Raw genomic sequence first — 23,113 nt, forward strand, 5'->3', positions numbered from 1 at the left:
TTCATTATCGTACATCTGTTAAGTAATTGTAATTAATTTTAAGATAAATCTTTCCTTAAGTCTGTTTTTAACACTTAAATGTATCGTTGAAAAGTAGTAGTGACTTTTAAAAGAAAAATATATAGGTTAAATTATATAATAAAAAAAAATAAAAAAAAATTTATCAAGAAAAACAATCTTATTAGGTTAGTATTAAGTTTAATATTGATTAAAAAAAAACCGATATCTGGTTGACGTTTTACCCCGAAGTGATTATTAACGTTTATCATTACATATATTAAGTGGGTATTTAAGACAAGTTAAAAAGCGCAATTAACTTTTTCTAATAACCCGTTTAAGTTTTTGGGAAAATTCCTTATCAGATATCCTTATTTGACTTAAAATTTTCATAATATTTAATTTAATTTATTCCCTTACCCTTAAGCTAATAAAAGTTAATTATGACAAATTTTAATTAATCCACATGTCACGAATAATGTCGGTTTTTTTCTACCCTTAATAGACAATTCTAGAAATTACTTTCAGAGAAGTGTTAGGTAATTTATTTCTCTGGCACCAACCAAGTGGCAACGCCCAGACAGAGCCAGAGTTCACTAGGCTGCCTCTAGCGGTGCTTCTTGCCGCTAGGGGAAATAACCCCAAGAAGGTGAGCTCCCTGCCCCTGTGGTGTCTGTATGCTCTCTGTATGGAAAAGTCTATTACGCTATTGTATGTAACGCGGTATTAACATTTTTGTAAGGAAATTAAAATTTAATAAGAACTTTTAATGGGTGGACCAGGACTGACTTTAATTTCTAAAAAGGATGTATTTTAAGTGAAAATTTATATTAAACGATTTCCCCTTTCCCTGTTTAATATTAAATTATTTTCTTTCCATTTTAGCGAATAATGTGTCTTTTTATTAAACAAAATACTTTAGCAATAGCCTTTGGCATTAAAGTGTTTTATAAGTATTTCCGGATAATAGTTCCGGTAAAACGTTTTGTCGTCATATTTTTTTATTTACTACCTTAAAGGGATAAGGCGAATATATAATAATATCTTTTGTTGTAAATTGTAAGGTGCCGTGATTCGGTTAAAGAATAATGGATTAAGTTAGGGGCGTGAATGAATTCATGGTTAGCTTGGATAATTTAATAGTTTTGGGGAAATAATTGGAATGGCCCCTCCTCTGTCTTTTGAATTTAGAAAATTCAATGGGAGGAAATAATCCGTTATATCCAAGTGTAACTAATCATTAGGATTATTGGACTCCTTTGGGAACACGAGGAAAAATAGCTGCGGATGTAAAAATAATTTCCCTTATTTTTAATCGGAATTAGTTTTAAAAATAACTTTTGAGATTATTTTCAGATAATGTATTTCCTATGGCCCCTGCAAAATTACTTATCCTCAACACACCAAAGTTAAAGAAGGAGAAGCCACGATACAGGCTGAAATAACCCCGTGTATTCTCTATTACTCCTGTAGAAATGTTTACCCCTCAATACACCAATGCCAAATTTAATTTTTATTTTAAGTTTAAATTTATTCCTATGGCCTTTTTACATTCTAAATTATTTAACCAATATTGCAGACCCATTCTTATAGGGTTATATTATTATTAAACTCAGGAATGCATACAGCTAATTGGAATAATTGTGTAACCATAATATCCCATGTTAATTTCTACGAGAGTTTTAAGGGTAATTATTTAACCGATATGGCAGACCCATTCTTATAAGGAGTAATATAGGGTTATATTATTATTAAACCCAGGAATACATACAGCTAATTGGAATAATTGTGTAACCATGTTAATTTTTACGAGAGTTTTGTGGGTTTGAGTACTATTCATAAAAAGGTATTTAACCTATTTTCTGGCATTGAAAACCAATATTGTAATTAATAATATAATATAATATAACCTAAACAGCGTATCTAATGATCACTATGGAAACATTAAAAACATGCATATTCATAAATCGGTTTCAACAACGCAATAATTTTGCTATATATTTTGCGAAACTGAGAGAACCTAAACAAATACATATTTCTTTGCGCATGAGTAATTTTGCTAACGCGAGCATTACGGTTTAACTAAACAATTTCTAGCCTATAATTTATACGTATGCAAAAAAACCTTGATGTACCGATTAAACGCGAAATTTATCTTCCAGTTTGGGCTTTGTAACAGGATAATTACGCGTTTAATTATACCTAATACTCGATTTTGAAACTATTTAGGCTTAAAAAGTTAAGAAACGTGTGACGAAGCGAATGAGGTTGGTTGCTCATAGTTCTGGAGGGTTATTTTTTTGTTTACAAAATGTATATAGAGCCATAATGTAAGTACCGCTATATACTTGCTAGTACAATTCGAAAAAGCACAATCACGGTTGGATGGTTTCTTAAACTGAATTAAATTCCAATTTTTTACGCTGATTTTGTAAACATAAACCTGGATTTTCTCTCTCTTTTCTCAAAAAAAATCTCTTTTAAAAATTGATGACGCGAGGCCGGATATTTTTAAATTGGTCATTTTATTTTTATTTTCGAAAGAATGTGTGTCTGTGTGACGGGTGTAATTACACGATCATCCCTTCCTTCGTCCTACTGACATATATGACAATTTTCATCCCCCACCACCAAAATGGCAATGGTAATCCGTCGTCTGCGTTCGTTCCAAAGATATTTAACACTAAGCCTAATTTTCAGGATGACAAACAGTCTAGGAAATAGTACATTTCCTTTGGTCCAAAACCAGTTTATTAATTGCTAGGACCAGTTTTTAATTCAACAAGTGGGGGTTACTGGTCCTCGGGACCAGTTTATTAATTGCAAATCTATAATAAAACTAAAGAAGGACCAGTCCTGAGACCCCCCACCCCCACCGCAAAATGGCGGTAATCCGTCGTCTGCTATCGTTGCAAAGATATTTAACATTAAGCCTAATTTTCAGGATGACAAACAGTCAGGGAAATAGCACATTTCCTTTGGTCCAACACCAGTTCACTAATTGATAGGACCAGTTTTTTAAATCAAGAAGTGGGGGTTACTGGTCCTCGGGATCAGTTTATTAATTGCAAATCTATAATAAAACTAGGGGGGGGACCAGTCCTGAGACCAGTTTATTATTTAGGACACTAGGGGGGGTCACTGGTCCCAAGCACTAGTGTAAAAATATTCTTATTTCCCCAGACTTCTGACAAGTGTTGCCAAGTCGCGCAATTCAACCGCTATCAACAATTTCAGACTGAATATCTTGTCGAATTCGGTTCGATTCAGTAATTATCATTCAGTTCCAAACCTGAATGATGCAGAAGGTGCTCTAATAACAAATTATTGCGCAACCCTTAAGCGCATGCGCAGTTAAAGTTAAGAAATGGGCGTGGGGGTTGTGGAAATTTCTCTAGCCCCTTTAGTGCACCCACTATCTACAACTGTTAGCAGAGAATAAGAACGGTAGACCTAATTACGCCCTATAAGTACTTAGACGATTGATAAACATTGAAGAGGTCAAGGTATAAAAAATCTAATTAATTACCGCCGGGTATCGATTGTTTCCGGATCAGCGGAGCGACCAAATTGTTAGAAATAAAAAAAGAGGGGCAACATGTACATTTCCTAATGAAAATCGATTAGCCACAATCGATCTAGCGTCTTATAGTATCGCGGTACAATGTACAAAACCAAATAGTGTGTAAGAAGAAAAATAACAAAAGTGTGTCTCAACTCACCCGTAGCAACGCCACCCAAAGTCAAATCGTGATCGATAAACTGTCCCCAGGACATAAGTAGGATGGATAAACTCTCGCTGGGTGCGTCAGCATCCCTATGAATGGTGGTACTAACCAAACGGGCAGATGGCAGGTCAGTTCCATCAACGACGGACACACGAGGAGCTTCAATTCCTGCGAATTTAAATTTAAAAACACTAAATGTTAGTTAAATGAGCAAGTTAGGCTTAGCGATATATGATTAAAATACTGACCATCAGCGTAGGCTGGTGGCAAGAAACGGACAAAGGCTGTATGGGTAGCGCCCCAACTTGGGTGTTGAAGATTGTTACAATGTCCGGTGAAGGTACGATATCTCTCGAGGGTACATGGAAGGGGTTTGACGTAGGCTGGACAAACGTCCCAGAGACTAGTCCTTGAAGTGTCAATAAGTGGCAAGCCATTCAAGATTTCATCAGCGGACAATTGGAATCTGGAGATAATTATTAAATCCGGGTCATCAATATAACAAAATAACCAGGACAAATGGACAAAGAGTAAAAACAACACGAAGAAAAGGGTTAAAGACACCTACCGTTCAGCCAAAATCTTGGTGACTTCTAAAGTGAGAGCGGCAGTGGCGGACAAATCTAAGGAACCTGGTTCCAAGGTATCGTCTACGGCTCTTGGATGTCTATAATCTGAATTAAATTAAACCACAATTTAATACTTAATCCATGAAGCAAAGTTAATCATGATAATCATTTAGATATGGACGGAATTCGAGAAAACACGTATTTTCAAATATCTCAAAATGATTATGATTTATAATCGAATTATTTAGATTAAATTTAATATCCTAAGGGCATCAATTAAAATAAAGAAAATTAGAAATTTATTTCCCGTGGGACCCGGAAAAATATTTAAATTAGTTTTAATTTTTGTTCTAGTAAGAAATTTGCTACGCTACATGAGAAATAAATTTAACCCTAATCGGACATGGATTATCTTTAAAAAAAAGATTTACATACAAAAAAATTACAAAATGACACCCGAGGGGCTAATCACTCCTTTACACGACGAATATTTATGTCTACATAAGCTCATAAGATATGTTCACCATAAGTTTCTCACTGGTTACAAACTGGAGCTTGTCGTGAAGTAAGTGAGGTAGGTCATAGATTCGAGGTAAAGCGACGCCTGGTTTTCGCACTGTCAAAGGCTTAATAATGCAGACTAAATAGGTATGAAGATGGACTGCAAATTAACCGAGTGTAGCCACTCAATTCTCGCTTGTCGTTCTCGAACTAGCTCTCTCTCAGTAGCATCACGAAATAAGTACAGGTAGTGTCATACTTATGGAGAACATATCCCTTATAAACTTATGATTCTAACTTATATCCTTTCGTTATATGAAAATATAGGTTTTTTTGTCAAATCAAGCGAAACCAAAATAATTCTTTCCCCCTTCGAAACATTTGAAAGAAATACTTAATATATTGATGTCTGGCTGTGGTAACTCTTGGTACACGTGACCATACAATGTATATCCTTCACTACCACACACGCTTGACTAAATACAATCAGTAACGAAAGAGTTATAAACGATATACTAGAACTATATAAAAAGGAAGTCAAATTAAGATTGTTATTTCCGATATAAACGAACGTGATGGAATTCAAAATTTCCTCGTTTTTTGGGGATGATTGGGAAACATTACATTTATTTCTTAGAAATTACCTCGAAATTCATAAATTTGGAATTATAGGGCAGTAGGACCATGGTTATTAAGTTTTATAATCACGCAAAGGCTTAAACGTAATCACGATTTAATCAATCTATAGTAATCCCAAAAGAAATGATAGACCAAGGTTGTTTTAAAAGAAACTAATTACTATTTTTGACCATTATTCTCTCTGATAAGATATTTCCTTATTTTTCTGAATTAATAAACCTCTAAACTGCATTATAACGGACCCAAGTATAGCTACTTTCGATAACCTAATTTTTTCCCCCTTTTTTAGTAAGCCTATTATCGTGACCACTGTATTGGTATTGTTTGTTGAAAATGTTTTTGAATTGAAACTAAAAACTATACGCCCATAAACAATGCGCGTGGTGCATTCGGTACCGAGGAAACTCTGATGACAAAAAATGATTTCCGGTACGTATTACGTATGTATATACTGTACCCCTTGTCAATCAAGGAAAATGTACATTTTTTTAAAGGAAAGTTAAGTACCTACATTAACTTAAGAATTGAGACAAAAGAAAACGTTTATATTTCTAGCAACAAAACGTTTAAGATTTCAAAGAACCGACCAGAACTAGATAAACCCGAAGTACATCAAAGGATACTCCTAAGTGTCAAGTTCTAACATTCCTGACAATGCATGGAAATACTTGTGAATATAGTCAGGTGATCACAGTTTATGTCTGTGATCATAAGTTTATAACATATGTTCCTTCCATAAGTATGACAATACCAATGCTTCGTAATGCTAGGTGGAGACTTACAGCTCGAGCTATAGTTCTAGCAGAACGACAAGCCAGAATTGAAGTACTACACTCGGCTGGTTAGTTTTGCAGGACTTCCATCTTCCTATTTAGTCTGCATTACTAAGCCTTTGACAGGGCCTCACCAGGCGTATGTCGCTTTACTAGACCTACTTCAATCACTTCATGACAAGCTCCAGTTTGTAACCAGTGACAAACTTATGGAACATATCTTATGAACTTATGTAGATATGTATATATCCTATTTAGTCTGTAGTGTACTAAGCCTTTGACAGCAGCGCCTCACCAGGCGTCGTTTTACTAGAATCTATGGCCTACGTTGTCACTTCATGACAAGCTCCAGTTTGTAACCAGTGACAAACTTATGGTAGGAACATATCTTATGAACTTATGTTTGTTTCCCCTCCCAATAATATTAGAGAGGAGTATTTGATGACTTCGGGTTTAATTTACTTCTGGAAGTAGGAAGAAACGTTTTGTTTAATTTTGTCAATGGGCACGTGCGGCCACGAGAAATAAATTAATTTGGTCTGACGGAATATCGAAGGAGAAACAAGATCTACTTACTGGTGCCTCTTCTGGCTTGAAGAACAGCGTTATTAACGTCGGAATACCTGATGCATATCTCCTCAGGTGTTCCCGTTGTCACGGGCCTGAACCAAAAAGAAAAACCATAAAAAATTAGTCGAGGAAGATTTCTTCTCTTTTTTTGAAATAAAAATGAACCAATTGTATACAAGGAAAGAAAAAATAATAAAATAAAATCCGGAAAGATGTTCCGACACTTAACCCTTTTCTTAAGTTGCTAATGATTTGTGACACTAAACTATCCACTTTTTAAAGAACATCCATGAACGTTTGATTACGTGAATTGAATAATTTAACATCATCTGTTTAACATTACAATAAGTCTATTTAAACCATAAAATTTAAAACAGCATAAATTAAAAAATTGTGAATGGGAGCCAATGATTCTTTTTAATTTTTCTACTTCATTAACGCTTTAAGAATTCAATTAACCTCGAGGAGGTAATCTCGCTTTTGGTACATATTAACATCATCTGTTTAACCCTTCACTTGTCTATTTTAACCATAAATTCTAAAACAGCATAAATTAAAAATTAATTATGAATTGGAACCAATGATTATTTTTAATTTTTCTAATATTTCATTAACGCTTTAAGACTAAGTACTAAATTAACCCCGAGGAGTTAATCACTCTCAGTACCACTACCAATTAACATGTCACATAATTACCCCAAATTCATAGCACTAAAATTGACTAAAGCCTTATTAAAATTATAGAAACGTTTTACTAAAATGATTTTTCTTTTTTTTTCAATCCCAATTTCTTTTAAATGTTTCTTTCATTCAATTTTCTTTAAACATAAGGGGCGATTTATCGATGGATGAATGGGGAGTCAACCTTGTACTTGACCTATTTCTTATGGGGGCGAACTTATTTTCGTTTTTATATAATCAATCCTCTAGACATTTTCTTGGATCGAAGCGAAGCTGTCTCAGACCTTTTTTTTCTTTAAAAAGTTTAAAACAAAACGCAAGAAAAAAAGGGAATACATTTTAAAGAAGGTTGTTACTTCTTCATTCGTCCCCATTTTTGAGAGACCTATCAATTCCATTTGTGTACGATGACGAGGATAACTAATTTATATTTATTATTCTCACAGTTATTTTTCTCGTAAAAGGTTTTATTAGATTCAAAATTAAAACTGTGTCAAAAGAAATATATTATATAATTTTTTTTATTTAATAATTTAGCCACGCCTAGACTAGTAATTAACACTTTTCGAAAACATTTAATTACTTTTAAGCTACTGTTAAAAAATGTTGATTGGCAGTTTGGGGATGGGATGGGTTGCTATTTTTAAACGAAAAATAATTAATTATGATCGATCAATGCTTGCTAGCACGTCATCAGTTTGATTTTGATTTAAAAATAATATCATCGTTCATTATCATATATCATTTATCGATATTATTTAATTGAAAAACTACTTAATTTAACGTTTAATTAACTGCTATTTAATTGCGAGAACTAAATTCTTCCATTTACCACGTGTCTATTCTAGAGAACGTTCAAAAACAGAGCTATTAAAATAATAGGGTATATAGTTAAAATTTTCCTTTTAAATTTACCCCCAAATACTTAATCATTACATGAGGGTTACGTGTCATTGGTTCCAATTCATTAAACACGATGGAAACTCATCCCAGCGTGAGTTTGCTACTACAGTCACCTTACACCTTGTCTAATCCATCATTTTGTTACCTGGATGTTTCGAGTACTTGTCTATATTTAAAATCAACCTGTCTTTGCACTAATAACAAAGCTACGATAATGAAATTTTCATTACTGCTCGTTACATTGGTAATACCTTTTCAATACCGTCAAGTGAAGTATATCTCATGCCTAAGTTAAAACCAGGGGTACAAAAAGAAACACCTTCAGGCTAGCTAATATTTAGGCCTAATCAGAAGCTTTCTAAATTAATTGCTACCACTTTCAATTTCTAACAGAGATTAAGTTTCTTTTAAATACCAAATGAATTGGTAAAATTTAGGGTTCATACAACTTTTAAAAACCCAATTTCCCAGACATTTCCAGGTGTTTTCCCTTATATTTCCAGGTGCAAGGCCACCTAGTAACTACAAGAGTTGTTTTTTGGAGTAATAACAGGGCAATTTACTGGAGCCTCACGAATTTCGCGGATTTCCCTGAATTCTTAGTCAAAAAATATAAATTTCCCTGAACTCTTAGTCAAAAAACATAAATTTCCCTGAATTCTTAGTCAAAAAATATAAATTTCCCTGATTTCTTAGTCAACAATTTATATCCCTGATAGGCTCTCCAGACAGGTTTTCCAGGTTTGTATGAACCCTGAATTATACCGAAACTAAAATAATTTTCACTTGATTAAACATAATCATTGAAATCTTGTTTAGGGGTCAATTTAAGTTCACCTTCCTCTTACTTACGTTAGCCGTTAGGTACAATATATTGCTTTAATCAATTTTAGGCTTAAGTATTAATTAAGAAAACTCACTCGTGTTTGATAGCTTCGAAGAATCCGCCATAAGCGGGGGCGGGACTCCTATCGACGTATGTTCGGTGTAAAACCAAGGCACATTCTGAAGACTGTTCTTTGTCCTCGTAAGTATTGGACTCGAGTGGCAAATAGATCTGACGTTGACCGTCAGTATGTCTAATTTGGCTTAGGCACGTCAAGGATAAAATACACAAACTCCTGCAAAAGAAAAAGACCAAAAAAAAAAGATACTTAATTAAAAAGGTATTATTTAAATGTTTTAGAGCGCTATGTATACATTTAAGGTTAACAATAATTAGTTCAGTGAACTTTACGCTCATTTAAATTAAGTTTTAGAAATTTGCATAATTGGATTAAACTTACTCGCTATGAATAATAATTTAATAAAATATATTAAGATTTATATTATGCCATATCATTATATTAATTTTATTTCTATGCAAATTAAATTTTAGTTAATTTTTTTTAATTAAAATTGAGTTAAAATTAAAACGTTTTTAAGCAGCATACAGGGTGTTTCTGAAAGGTCTGTCAGAAATTAAGGGCAAATTAAATTTTGGCTAATTAATATTTAAATTAAGGTTGTTTTAAAATTAAAACATTTTTAAGTAGCATACAGGGTGTTCAGAATGGTCTGTCAGAAATTAAGGGCAAATTAAATTTTGGTTAGTTAATATTTAAATTAAGGTTGTTTTAAAATTAAAACATTTTTAATCAGTATACAGGGTGTTTCTGAAGGGGCTGTCAGAAATTAAGGGCAGTGTTCTTTATACTAAAGTTACATTTACGACTTGAAATCGTCCTTAATTTCCAACAGACCTTCAGAAACACCCTGTACACATGCGCAACTTTAAGAAAATATCGAATTCCTATATTATGTAAGAAATTTATGAAAAAAATAAAATATATCCAAGAAATATATTTAAAAAAATAATAAAAAATGGAGTAGTCCGGAAAGGTCAAATAGATTACAATCGTCTTCAATATAACGACAATTACTTGTCTTTCCTTTTTTTTTCAAATTCTTTTCGTTCTATTTACCCCAATAACTATAGAAAACCCATTGTTCAGCCATAAAAATCAAATGTTAATCCATTTTCTTACAATACAGTCGCTCATTTTTATTATATTTAATTTCTAATTAATATCAAACGCAAATCGAGCGAATCGTTAATATAATAACTTTATTCCATTGTTTTTTATTATTTCATCCATAAAATGCAAAAATTTCTAGAAAAATTTTGCAATATAAAGAAAAAAAATTAAGAATATTTGACCAAACCCTTTCGATCCAAATTTTCAAGAAAATAAAAAATAAATTTATCAATTCGGAAATTACATTAACCCTTTTTCCTTTTTTGTTGCGAAATGAATTTTGTTTTTTATCAAAAAACCAAGAGAAAATGTCACCGAAATTGTTGAATTTTTTTTCATATAATCGTTTCGCTATTTTGGTTATATGGATCACGTGGAAATTTGATTTCTTGTTTTTATTTATTTTTTTGTCTTCTAGGTTTTTTGCTAATTTGCATAAATGTACATACGTATTGGGAAAGTATTTAAATGAGTCGTGAATTTTTACATCTTCAATTCAACGATGCCCATCCTTCGTTTCATTTGATTAACTAGACCGTAATGTATCATGCGATGGTATTTATTATATTGACATATTTATTTATATCTATAAATAATAATATGCTATCATTCACGATTTAATGGAACTTTACATGAATAATTTATATGAAAAAAAAAATCAACAAATATTGTATTAATTTCTTAAATTAAAACATTTACGCAACAAAAATAGACCAACCCAAGCATCCATCAAATGATTTAAAAAATTAATAGACCGTTTTGGGAATTCATTAGTTCAATTCAGTTCCTATAATTTTATCACATCGCGCGCAATTTTTATCAAATCTCGCGCTAAATATCATTCGACACGTGCCACAAGAATTAAGGCATTGCGTTACGCGATTGGTCGGAGTTGCAAATATCAAATTATCTAATGATATCTCAAACTAATTTGAATTTTAAATTCCGAGGTACTTCCTGAACGTTTCACTGTGTGCAGATTGCTCTTATAATTAGTAAAGGAAGTATCGATAAAAAAATCAATTGATTTTCTATTTCACCCTCCCTTTAAGAGACAATAAAAAATAAATAAAAATTAGATTTTCCAAAAATATCATTAAGTGACAATCGTTCAATTAAAATAAAAACAAATTTAAATATAAAAAACAACAAGGAAATAGCTCGGTAAATTCGCTCTAATTAAAGATTGACTAACGCGTGGGCATTTTAACAGACAGACTGAAAAATAATACCCCTTAACTAGATTTAAATGTTCCAGAAAATAAAATTAATTAAGGTTTTTTTAATACTGAAAAAAAAATAATAAAATAAGAAAATTTTCTAAATTTAAATATAATCGCTACTAGTAATTAATTTAGATTAAGGAGATATATTTTCGTGACTAAAGACTCCTTATCCATTTCAAAAAAATTTTAAAACTGTATAAAATCACTTACGACTTGACACCAAAAATAAATAGGGGAAAGTGTCGGACTCTCTCCTTCGTCTGTGACATGCATTTGGAGGGGTGAATGCATACTCGCGAAATCTGTTTCATCCCCCTCGCCCATTCACCGCGTACCTAAGACAATTTGTGATATTGCGCGTGAAGAAATAGTGCGGTTTTATTTTACATTAGCTGCTTTTGACATAGGCTAACCGTGGCCACTGCAGTTTATCGCCACAATTTAATTTGATGATGTACATGATTGTATTAATTTAGTTTGTTAATATAGATGTTATTTACCAATTCGGGGTAGGATCGCCAGCTGAAAAAGCCAGCTCCTAATCCCTTAGACTAAGCCAGGGTACCGAGAACGAAATGCTCTTGCCCCAGCGAAGTCTCCTCCGTACGGGAGCTCTCCGCGTACCGTCGCGTTCACGGGTCGAACATCTCCGTCCGTCCAAGGCTTAGTTTCCTACGGCCTATTGTCATTGTATATTTTCCGCTTATCGAATCGTTAATAAAATTGTAAAGTTAAAGTTAGAAACTCCGTCTCGGTACTAATTCCTACGTAACAATATTGATGTTATTTACTAATAGAAAAACGTTTTAGCTTATAATGACAACCCAGGGCCCAAGTTTAAACGAAATTCTAAAGGATTTTAACGATGAGTATTTTTGAATTAAATGATGATTCAAGAACATCTGGGGCATTTTTAATTTAATTTCGGCGTGCTAGCGATTTAAACAAACTTTAACCTCGTTCAAACGCGAAAAAATCACTAAAGAAAATAGAACAGAGCGCGCAGGTTGTGACTCTTCCTTGAGATACGCCTATGCCAAATTCTCCCGTTTGGTGGCGTACGAGCGTTATTTTCGGGAAGAATGACATCATCAACTACAAATCTGATTGGTTGATACCATTTCGCGCGCTCGAGCGTCTCGAAATGCATGTCAAGCTAAGGTAAAGGCAGGAAAATTTGGCAGTCCGACACTTTCCCCTATTTATTTTTGCTTGACACTAAAGTCAAAGGCTGCCTAAGCCTTTTAACTCCCAGTGACTCTGTCGACTCATGAACAGAGGAAGCGTATATGATATTTAAATTTAAATTTCCTTAAATTAGAAAGTAAAAGTAATCGAAAATCTTATCTTAAATATCTTTAAAATAAAATTTAAATATAGCTGCATGCACCTTACACCACCAACAGGAAATTTGTGGTCTGGCGGCACCTAAGGTTATATTTACAATAAAGTTTATACGATTTACGAAAGGGTGTTGCCATTAATCTAATAAATTCATCACACCCAAAAAAATAAAATGAAAGCTACTATATTTACATTCGGCACGAATTAAGCCATAAAAATTCTTTATTGTTTAAATAAATTTAGTATAACGCACGACATTTGCGTAAGCTTAAGGATTTATTTCATTATGTATTTATTTCTGTAAATCGAACAAAACAACCCTGGCCCGTTTTTGTTTTGCTAAAGAAAAATTATGACTCTATTTATGAAGCTAAATATATATATACCATATAAATAAAATGGAACAGAACATTTACCGTTTTAACTTTAATAGTTGTATTGAATTTAAGTTATTTCAACGTTTTATAATAATAGTAAAAAAAAAGGGAGTCTAACAACGAAAGAAGATTCTCAAAAGAATGAATTTGGTAATGGATTTGCAAGCGTCTTATTTGTCAAATAAACAAACCCAAACGTATTTGCGGATCAAAGTGCTTCTTCCATTTTAAGTTCTGACATTTGGTATAAAAGCATGCTCTATGATCTTTTAAGCCTAAAATCTAAAACTCAGTTTGTTAAGCCTAAAATTTTATACTCATTCTGCTAACCCTAATATCTCCTACTCATTCTGCAAAGCCTAATTCAAACCTTTCGTTCATATGTCATTTAATGTAAATGTACAAATTTCTAAGCCTACTATTTAACTAAATTTGTTAAGCCTAATTTAAACCTTCCATTCATATGCCATTTAATGTAAATATACAAATTTCTAAGCCTACTACTAAACTAAATTTATTTAGCCTAATTTAAACCTTTCATTCATATGTCACTTAATGTAAATATACAAATTGCTAAGCCTACTACAAAACTAAATTTATTTAGCCTAATTCAAACCTTTCGTGTAAATGCATTCTCAATCCCTAAGCCTTAATTACGTATATTAATGAATCGTTTTGCGAACGTGAAATGTTTAAACAATAACATTAACAAAACGAATATTTTATACTGTATATTTAAGTTTAAATAACCTGTAACCTATAATTACAAATGAAGAAAAAGAAAGAAAAAATTAACCCGATCGTACATTTACACCTGGACAGAATCTCTTCCGCATAGGTGTAACTTTTTAAGAAACTTTTTTTTAAAAAAAGAAAAATTGAAAAACATAATCTAAATAATGAAAAGTGTTTTTCTTTTCTCTCTCTCTCACACACACTTTTAGAGCAAATGATAGTCCCTTTTTTCGGACTAGGGAGGAATCAATCTATTGTGTTTTTGGAGAGAACAACAAAATATAGGTCACATTTCATTTTCTCCGCTTATATTACCAGAAAAATAAAAAATAAAAATGATAATAAAAATTATCTTTTGTTTCCTAAGATTTTCTTGGAATTTAACCCTCTCTGACACTAGCAAAGCGCTGTTATTCAAATTTGAGTAATTTTTGGGAAAAAATGTGACGTTCTTATATAGAACGATTTAATATAACGAAAACAACGACGGATAACATCATAGGTTTATAAGACATGTTCCGACCATAAGTATGACACTTCCTATATTTCGAAAGCCTAAATAGAGCCTTATAGCTCGAGCTAGTTCGAGAACGACAAGCGAGAATTAAAGTCCTACACTCGGTTAGTTTCGCAGACCAACTTCTCCTATTTAGTCTGTATACTAAGCCTTTGACAGCGCCAAAACCAGGCGTCGCTTTACCTCGAATCTATGACCTACCACAATGACTTCATGACAAGCTCCAGTTTGTAACCAGTGACAAACTTATGGAGGTACATATCTTATAAACTTATGATAATATTAAAATAAAAATTTAAAGGGTTTACATAAGTGAAGTTGACATTAAGAGTGTTACAATAATACCAGCTCTGATATCGTCAACGTCAATATGTTTAAATTATAAGTATAACAATACTTCTTTTTAAATTGACAGCGCAACGCTGATATATATTTTTAAAACACTTAACGTTCTGTCAACGATAAGCGTGCAACATTGGTCAACGTCTTACGTTGACGGAAATGCACTAAATGTCAATAATTAAACATAAAAGGTATGGGCAAATATGTCAAACAATACCTTTAAACAAAATAATAAAAATTTGCGTTTAAAGTTTGTAAATAAACCACAAAAAAACCCTTCCCTTATTGAAAAACAAATTTCTCCCATTGTAAACTTAAAGAATTTTTCAATTGTTCCATAAAAGTAAACTATATTTTAATATGAAAAGGATTGGTCTATCCTATTGTGTCGAAGCGGTTTCTTACACTTAACACCACCACCACCGCTTTTTAATGCCATATAAGACATACCGCCGTCTAGTGGGGTCTCCTTACCTTCCTTCCTTGTACACCTTAATGGGTCTAAAATACCTCCGAAAGTTGTAAAGACAATCAACTTTTTGTCTTTATTTAAAAAAAAAAGTTTTAAATTTATGGAGGTCTGAGTGCCCATGGATTGTGGCATATGAGATAGAAATCGACTTAACTTAAGTTGAATACAAGGCGGAAATATATAACATTTGAATTCAATGCCCATTCAGACGTTCCCGTCTGTACCTTCTTTTCCCTATTCAGACGCCAGAGCAGACGACTTAAAACGAGTCTCTCGATTTTTGAACCAAGACTTTTGAATACTAAAATAGATAGACGAACATCCAAAATGACAAATACCGTGCCAAGAATCCTAAAATACTTCATTTATCGTCTGCTAAAGCGTAGCAGCTTACTCGATCAGGCTGACGCCTGATCGAGTAAGCTGCTAAGGCATGATCGAGTGAGCTATGATTAAAGAAAAGGCGCTAACGAGGTGGTGCCATCTGGACACTGACTGCCCGACGAAATTGAAAACTAGTTTTCAAATTAAACCCGCGAAGAATCTTTTACGTAGTCACGTGACTAATAAAGCAAGAATTGAAGCGACTTCACCGACGTGAAGGTAACATTTTATTCTATAGTCTGAATGGGCCTTTAAACAAGAAAAATTGTTATTTCGGACAAGATAGAAACAGAAGTCGAGTTGTTTTTTTTTTCTAAAACAATTCTTTTAGAAAAATGTTGTAAGTAATATTAATATTAAAATGAAAGGTGGCAAAAAATAAAAAAAACTGTGTTTAATTACAAAATGGTAATTATAACTTATCTTAAAGGAAAAGGTGTTAATCTCGTCTCTCGCTTGGAATTCGTATTGTTACGGAAATGACTGGTTTATTACAATAGGCACTTAACGAAAATGCACAATGATAATTAACTACCGGTACTAGTGTTTTGCAATTAATAGCATGTTTTGAGTAATAATAAAAAACTTTTCAAGTAATTTTTTTTCTTTTTGTTATTTATAAAATTGTAGCACTTTGTTCCTGATTAACTAAATACTTAATTAGCTCCCAAGATGTAATATAATGACGTATGAAAATAAAATACGAAATTTCCGTACAACTGAAACTATAGCCTTCTCGTAATTTAATTAGGTAATCTAAATTAAATTGTAATAATTATATAAAATAAAAAGCTGCCGCAAAAAAAAGGAACTAAAATTTCGAAAAAAAAATAGGATAACCGATTGGTACGAAAAATGTTTTAAAAAAATGGCCAGAGGACAGATATTATAATTTAGCAAAACTGAAATAGTTTGTCGTGCTCGGTACCTACCTCCAAAAAGTTTGAAATGCGGCAATGCCGAATATTAAACCTCTATTGTACCACTGCAGTAATTGTACCACTGCAGTAAAATATTAAAATAAAAAGATTCACATCACACATTATATTTCGGACGTGATAACACCGCGGGGGACATTTTTCATCTTTTCTCGCAAAACATCAATCGAGAAAAATATCTTTTGATATTAAAATTTTGTTCTTTTTCAAGAAGAACTTCATGGCTTCGAAAAAATGGGTCGTTTTCAAAAATAGAAGTAAATAAAATGAAGTAAAATCAATCAATAAATAAATAAATACTATATATAATATTGTGTACGTAAATACTTATAGTTTTTTTTAGAATATATCGGAGAACAATTTTGGAGGTACATTAATGAGGTTTTAATATCGAAGGCTCTGTAAGCTAGCCAATATATAGTTTTCAGACTAGGAGAATTGATACCATTTACACCAGGAGGCGAGGGTACTTCGGACAAAGTGTAATACCAAGTAGCCTGGCCCCCTGAATGTGTAAATGGTATCAATCCTCATAGTCTGAAAACTATATATTTACTTGTATTTTTTATAAATGCTCTTTTGCAATTTTCCCATCCATGCATAACCTATGTTGATGTTAAATATTGTGTAGTATATGGGTTTGAAACTGCCTGTTAAATGGGCCACTCGCTATATAGCGTCCCCAAAAATTCTCTTTCGAATTTGACAGAGCTATAAGCTGCTGTTTACATAGAATTTGTCGCTGCTGGATCATCCGTCTGACCGCTCTCCTTTACAAATCACTGTTATTAACCACGTTATCGAAACGTGTCCATTTCGTTAATAAGCACTCTCTAGCATACATATCATGTTTTCTGTTCCATTCCATTCATACTTTTGCAGCGAAATAGTTTGTGATTACTTAAAAAAAGTAATTGAGATTTGTTATAAAACTGCACGTGGCATCTCGCGCCAAAATTGTCAAATATCGCGCTAAATTTCATTCTACGTTCAGCACGTGAAACGTGAATTTTGTTAGTGAATTTTCAAATCATCCTATGTAGATTGGTTTTATAATTAGTAGAAGAATCGATTTTTTTTTAAAAAAAAGCCGTCACTTGATTTTCCATTTCACCCTCCCTTTAAGTATAAAATTTGTATAAATAAGGTACCAGTGTAAGACAATTACGAAAAAATGGCAACCATAAACCTTAAACTCCAGACAAAACATATCGAAAAGGTATCAGACTGTTTAAAGAGGTTTTTGAGACAAGTATTTCTTCTCTTGTTTTTATTTTTATTTTTTTATTTTTTTTTTCTCTCAATAGGAATGCGATATCATGGAAATAGATTCCTTTTAAAGTTTACCAATTTACCCCTTTCGCGTCCAAAAAGGCGATCAAGCGAGACTTTTGTCATTAAAAACCCCAATTTCAAACAATTTACTCGGATAAAAAAATAAGTCGATATTCAACAAACATTCCTGAAATAGACCCAGGTATATTTTTAGATTTTTTACTATTTGTATATATCGAGTCACATTGTGGTGCTTGAATTGGAAAAATCGGTTTTATTCTATCAGAGTTGTTTAAATTCCAATCGTTTAATCTAATCTAAAGCAATTTGAAATAGTGTGTTTTTGAACTCGAAAAATTGTAAGATTTTTTTAGAAAGATACAGGGTGTATTTGATTAGTCTGGACTATAATTAAAGGGTGATATGTTATGACAAATTTAGAGGAAAAGTGTGGAAAGAACATGGGGAAACACCCTGTATAAATTAAATAAGATACAGGGTTTAATTTGTACAAAATTAAATTCAAAATTGCTATACCATCCTAAACCTATTAAATTTCAAGCTATAATTACTATTCCTCTTTTTTGTAAATAATTGAGTAGAGAATAAGCAAAATCAAATTAGATGTTTCCTCCAATTGAGCATTTGGGTTAATTATGATTGATGTCGATGATAGAGTTGTCAAAATTAATAATTTAATTTAATTTAAACCATATTTACCAGTCGAGAATATTTTAAATTAAAACCCCTTTAAATTCTACCTTAAGGTTAACGAACCATACCGGTATTCCTCAAACGAAAAAACAAAATAATTAAAAGTTTAAAACAAAATAATTAATTACAGTTGAAAAGAATTTTAGAATTAAAAAGACATGGTAATTAATTCCAAAAAAGAGCTAGCCAGCCTTGTACGAAACTAGACAAACATACTTTGAATTAAATCATTCTAGACAAAAGTGTTTCTCATTCAAATATAGAAAAATGTAAAGTAAACTTTAGTTAATTTAAAATTCAGGTAACGTCCTAGGCCTACTTAACACTTAACAGATGTTGTTTATATAAGAAAAAAATGTTAAAACGTAAATAAATATAAAACACCATTAAACATCTTAAATACTCGTAGTGAAAAATTGAAGAACTGTAAGAATTAGCATAAGTTTATAAGATATGTTCCTACCATAAGTATTACACTACCTATACTTCGTAATGCTAATAAGAGACTTACGAGTGAGAGCTAGTTCGAGAACGACAAGCAAGAATTGAAGTACTACACTCGGTGGTTACTTTACAGGACTTCCATCTAGGTCCTATTTAGTCTGCATTACTAAGCCTTTGACAGCGCCAAAACCAGGCGTCGCTTTACCTTAAATCTATGACCTACGTTGTCACTTCATGACAAGCTCCAGTTGTAACCAGTGACAAACTTATGGAACATATCTTATGGAATTACGGATTTAGTTAAAGGCTTAAGCTTTGGATTTCTTTCAGTTGAAAAAATAAGTGGGTTGTCATCAAGTGTGTTCTTTCCGTTTGATTAATTTTACATGTCGCGACTAACCATCCGTCCGGACAAGAAATAAAAACACTGTCCATCAAACGGAGAAATTATTCTTGACAAGGGAAAACGTTCTAGGCTAGAAGCGTGAAGGTCCTTTCATCATCATCAACATCATTATCTGTTATTTTTTTATATTTTATTTCCTTTAACGCAATAAAAAATTAGATCATCCTTTCAAGTAAATCAGTTTAATGAAGATTTATTTATTTATGTAAATTTTATATCCCATATTCTTAAATTTGTCAATATGATTTTTTTAAAAACGTTGTTTTTCTGTTTGTTTTCAAATTAAGTTTTCTAGTGATGGACACAAACCGATGCTTAATGCGCCGATTTTTATCGATAGATTAATTGGTTAGAGGTTAATTTACAGCGATTTTTACCGATAAATTAATCGGTTAGAAGTTAATTTACAGCGATTTTTACCGATAGATTAATCGGTTCGAGGTTAATTTACAGCGATTTTTACCGATAGATTAATCGGTTCGAGGTTAATTTACTGATTTACGGGTTGATAATCGGTATTAAATCGGTTTCATTGGGTTAAGTAATCGTTAAAAAAATCTCTCGATGTCGTTTCGCTGGTTTAAATAATCGATTAAAATCGATATACATCGATTCCAGTAAAACGTCGATACCGGTATTGGTTAATTTACTAAAATTAACTATCAATGTTCAAATTGAAGCCTTAAAGAAGGTCAAGTATTACCGGAATGGGCATGAGGGAGAGGAGGGTTGGAAAAATTATTTCAATATATCACAAAACCCTTAAAATCAGTTCAATCGCAAATTGAAATTGATAGAAAAAAATCACGATTATTTCGGTATCGATTATTCAAGTATCGATCGTGCGTATAACGAAAAGGTGTTTTTTTTAAGTTCCTGTCTGCGGTTCCGTGTGTATATATTCGAACTAGAACAGTGATTGACTTGTATTGAAATTTCATAAAGAAAAAAAAAGAAAATCATAATCTAGAAAAATTCGTGAAAATTTAAAAATTCCAGGCGTGATGTGCGAAATTATTTCCCAATATTTTTAAAGTTTTTTAGGGTTAAATTTGAGGTTTTTGAATAAATTTATTTTTTTTAAAGGTAACAACATGTCGAATGAACCTGAACTGAACCATTCTCTATCAAGTACCGGTACATAACCGTGGTAATTGCGGTGATCGAGTTATTGTAGCCGTGAAATAAAAAATAGATAGAGTTCCGTAAATTTAAAATACACGATTAAAAAAGTGCACGTGGTGATATTTGGGTCACCAAAATTGATTTAACTTAAAAAAATGCTTTTAAACATTTTTTTTCCTTTATTAATTTTTTTATTATTGTTATATAGTATATTATGTAAGACTAAGACCACGAATGAATATTTTTAGGCCGGAATTTTAAAGTTTTTCACTATAGTTAGTTGAGTTAGTTTTAGAGTTTGGAATGGAATTATTGAGAACAAGTGGCGAGTTAGATATTCAAGGTTAATATTTCACTGGGTCGTTTTTGACAACGGTACAAAATTTCTGTTTAATATTTCCCCCACGTAATGGATAGAAGATATTAGCATTTTTATGAAATTTGAAAAGGAAATATTTAACTAAAGAATTTGGTACAGTACCCAAATTCTTTCCTTCGACACAGAGATTATATCAAACACGTGCGTCGTAACTGAGTTGGCTTCAGTTTAAATTTAGAAAAAAAATAAAAACCAATATTTAAATCACCTAAAACAGTCATTTTGTTTTTGGATTTACTAGTAAATTTAATCTGGTACAACTTTAAATTTATACGGTACTCCTTTAAAGTGTTTTTGGTTACTTTTCTACCCACCGTTTTAATAAAAAGCGCATCACAATTCAGGATGTAGTGAACCATTCATAATACAAAATTTAAATCAAATAAGCTGAATGCGAGGAAGTTTTTTAACATATTTACATTTCCAGCCGCCATTTTCCAAGATGGCGTTGGCGGATTAGAATAAAATTTCTCACGATGTACCATCCACTTAAGATTAATGTCCTTGCAAAATTAAAATTACAACTTCCTAAGTTAAGCGGCTTAATTTCCTTTGCATTTTTATATACATGGCGGTAAAACTAATTTCACTTTGATTTAAATCATGGTAATAATAATAAAAATTAAAGCTTAAATCACTTTTTAATAAAAGGAAAAAGCAAAACATCTTTCGTTAAAAGATTTTATTCCTTTTTTTTTATTTTTTAAAAAGGAAAATAAAAAAGTGGGGCATTTTATTTAGTATGTCACGGATTAAGAGACAGCCTGAGAAGATTTATAGGAACAGAAAATCTTTCCCTGGGCTTCGGTATAGTAGATGATTAAGGCTTAGCTTAATCCCTTCATTCATCAATTTATATCCAGCATTATCTTCGCTAGGCCTTCAGTTTTTATTTTTTATTTTTTATCTTTACGAATTATTTAACAAATGTTTTCGACGATATCACATTCTTAAGTACTTACTCCTTTAATTTAAGAGAATATAAAACTTATCTGGAACGAACTTGAAATAAAAAAAGGCCAAAGACACTGAAAAAGCTAAGTTATGATGGCGTTTTGTAACTTTTAACTTAGCCTAAGGGAGAATTAACCCTGCTAATCTTTTCCGCTTTCAAAGTTTTGAGATGTTCGCATTTTCAAAAAAGATAGACAGACAGCAACACGCGTCTCATCATGATGTGTGGTGTGTTCCTTTCCATCAAAGCTTACACGAGCTAATCATACGTGATCTAATTTTCAAGGGAAGCTGACAAGCTCACTTTGACCTTATCAAGTTTTTATTTGTGAGAACGGAATGCATAAAGCCACCAGGAATCATTGCGAGCTTCACTCAACGCATCTATGCGGATTTTGCGGGAGGGGCTAGACTAATCATTATTATTTTATTTAATATTATTATTATTTTACCTCGCGAATAACCTATCTCGCCGCCTTGATCGCGTGCCTGAACCTCGCGTTGTTGTCACCAACCAATGAAATAACAGTTATAAAGACGTCATAATTATGAAGCGTAAGTTCTCAAGTCCGCCCACAAAACCCGCATGGAATATATGGGGTCGTAATGATTCCAATTAGCTTTATGTATCCCTGATGTTATCTGTTACAGCACAGTCAAACAACGTCCAATGAATAAAATTTAGCAGACGATGCGAACCTAGTATATAATGCTTTAAAAAAATTTCCTAATTCTCACAATTGTGTTGCAAAAATTCCTTGAAAATGCAGTAAATTGATTAATTATTTCTTTCAGTTTTTAGACGTATTTAATAACCATGACGTTCAAAGATTAATAATTTTAGCATATGCTTATCTGGCACGTACAAAAATATACCTACATACCATACCGGATATTTAAATATTTAAAAATAACAGAAGACATGATTACCCTTTAGGCACGTTTATAAAATATAAATCAAAAATTTCGAATAAAAGCTTTACCAACTCCAACTCCGACTCGACTCGCCCAAGGAGATAATTCTAAATTTATTAAATGGAGCAGTTCTGCCCCTTTATTTTAAAATAAACCATATGAAACGATAAAGGGCGAGTAAGTATTA

At 32.2% G+C, this 23,113-nt stretch overlaps 1 protein-coding gene across 1 annotated transcript in view; it reads right to left on the bottom strand.

Moving 5' to 3' along the window:
- LOC149691848 (salivary peroxidase/catechol oxidase-like) overlaps window positions 1-23,113 on the bottom strand; it is a 37,290-nt gene that overhangs the window by 6,835 nt on the left and 7,342 nt on the right. Inside the window, exons 2-6 of the mRNA XM_089869293.1 lie at window positions 9,282-9,482; window positions 6,784-6,869; window positions 4,294-4,399; window positions 3,974-4,191; window positions 3,720-3,893 (exon numbers count right to left, since the gene is read on the bottom strand). Of these exons, the coding sequence (XP_089725419.1) occupies window positions 3,720-3,893; window positions 3,974-4,191; window positions 4,294-4,399; window positions 6,784-6,869; window positions 9,282-9,482 (785 nt within the window). The remainder of the gene's footprint in view (window positions 1-3,719; window positions 3,894-3,973; window positions 4,192-4,293; window positions 4,400-6,783; window positions 6,870-9,281; window positions 9,483-23,113) is intronic.

This window comes from Phalangium opilio, unplaced genomic scaffold (genome assembly GCF_054372755.1).
Source record: "Phalangium opilio isolate 3A_F unplaced genomic scaffold, DU_Popi_V2 ptg000025l_1, whole genome shotgun sequence".
Classification (NCBI taxonomy): domain Eukaryota; kingdom Metazoa; phylum Arthropoda; class Arachnida; order Opiliones; family Phalangiidae; genus Phalangium; species Phalangium opilio.